At 41.4% G+C, this 1,018-nt stretch overlaps 1 protein-coding gene across 1 annotated transcript in view; it reads left to right on the forward strand.

The window, feature by feature from the left end:
* Positions 1-365: 365 nt before the first annotated feature.
* The window catches only part of LOC106512168 (sperm-associated antigen 17), a gene marked incomplete at both ends in the record, with an annotated part of 1,951 nt that continues 1,298 nt past the window's right edge, over positions 366-1,018 (forward strand). Inside the window, 3 exon segments of the mRNA XM_014000842.1 lie at positions 366-450; positions 525-667; positions 737-854. Of these exon segments, the coding sequence (XP_013856296.1) occupies positions 366-450; positions 525-667; positions 737-854 (346 nt within the window).

Genomic DNA, 1,018 nt, shown 5'->3' on the forward strand with positions numbered 1-1,018 from the left:
AACTCTTAGTTGAAAGAAAATATAAATCAAAAATATAAAGAACATTATTATTTTGTTTATTATCTTATAAATAAATAAATAGTAAAATAAATAAATAAAATAAAATGTCTTTTTTGAGGGAGGTGTTCTGAGAACAGATGGAAATTTTTATTCCCCCTCGGGGTGACCCCTACACTCTAAAACTTTGCTTCAGTTAATTTTAGCAGCATGAATGTTTGCACAGGTAACGTCCACATGTGGATTTATGGTTTCCAATAGTTTTAACCTTATTTATTATATTTTTAAATTGGTTATATACTGGGTAATTTAAAAATAAGTTTTGGCTGTTTGTACAAAAACAGCAGTCTGATGTGTTTGTTCTGTAGGTTCTGTTTGCAGATGGCTCAGTGAGTTTCAGCCAAGATTCTGGTCCAGTTTGGGTGCCTGACGCTGAAGCTGAAAACAACAAAGGTTTGAGCCCAGCACCATCAAACCCTCACTTTGAACGGTATGCTGCACCTGCATCGCTTCACTTATCTGCGCAGGTCGGAGCTCAGAGAAGGAGGCGGGACGCTGGCAGACTACAAGTCCATCAGGAGATCGCATTTGCACGATCGGGTCCACACACCAACGCCTCCCCACCACCCCTCTATTGTCCTTTAAGGCCACGGACCCCGTCACCCATCAGGCAAGAGCTGCACCATAAACGTCAGCATCTGAAATTATGACCTCGTGTTCTCACGTGCTGTTTCATCAGGTCATGCTGACCCGGGAGGATCTGGTGGTTTTAGTCCAGAACCCAGACGGATCTCTTGTTGTGGAGCACGCAGACGGAACCAGGATCACCAGTTTCCTTCAAGACAGGACTTTTACCGGTACGTCACATCATCTGTACACCACAGATACCTAACTAACTAACTAACTAACCAAATAACCAACTAAACAACCAACCAACCCACCGTAAAAGTAGTATTGAACACGTCACCATTTTTCTCAGTAAATATATTACTAGAGGTGCTAATGACATGAAATTTTCACC

The sequence above is a fragment of the Austrofundulus limnaeus genome, unplaced genomic scaffold (genome assembly GCF_001266775.1).
Source record: "Austrofundulus limnaeus strain Quisiro unplaced genomic scaffold, Austrofundulus_limnaeus-1.0 Scaffold4584, whole genome shotgun sequence".
NCBI lineage: Eukaryota > Metazoa > Chordata > Actinopteri > Cyprinodontiformes > Rivulidae > Austrofundulus > Austrofundulus limnaeus.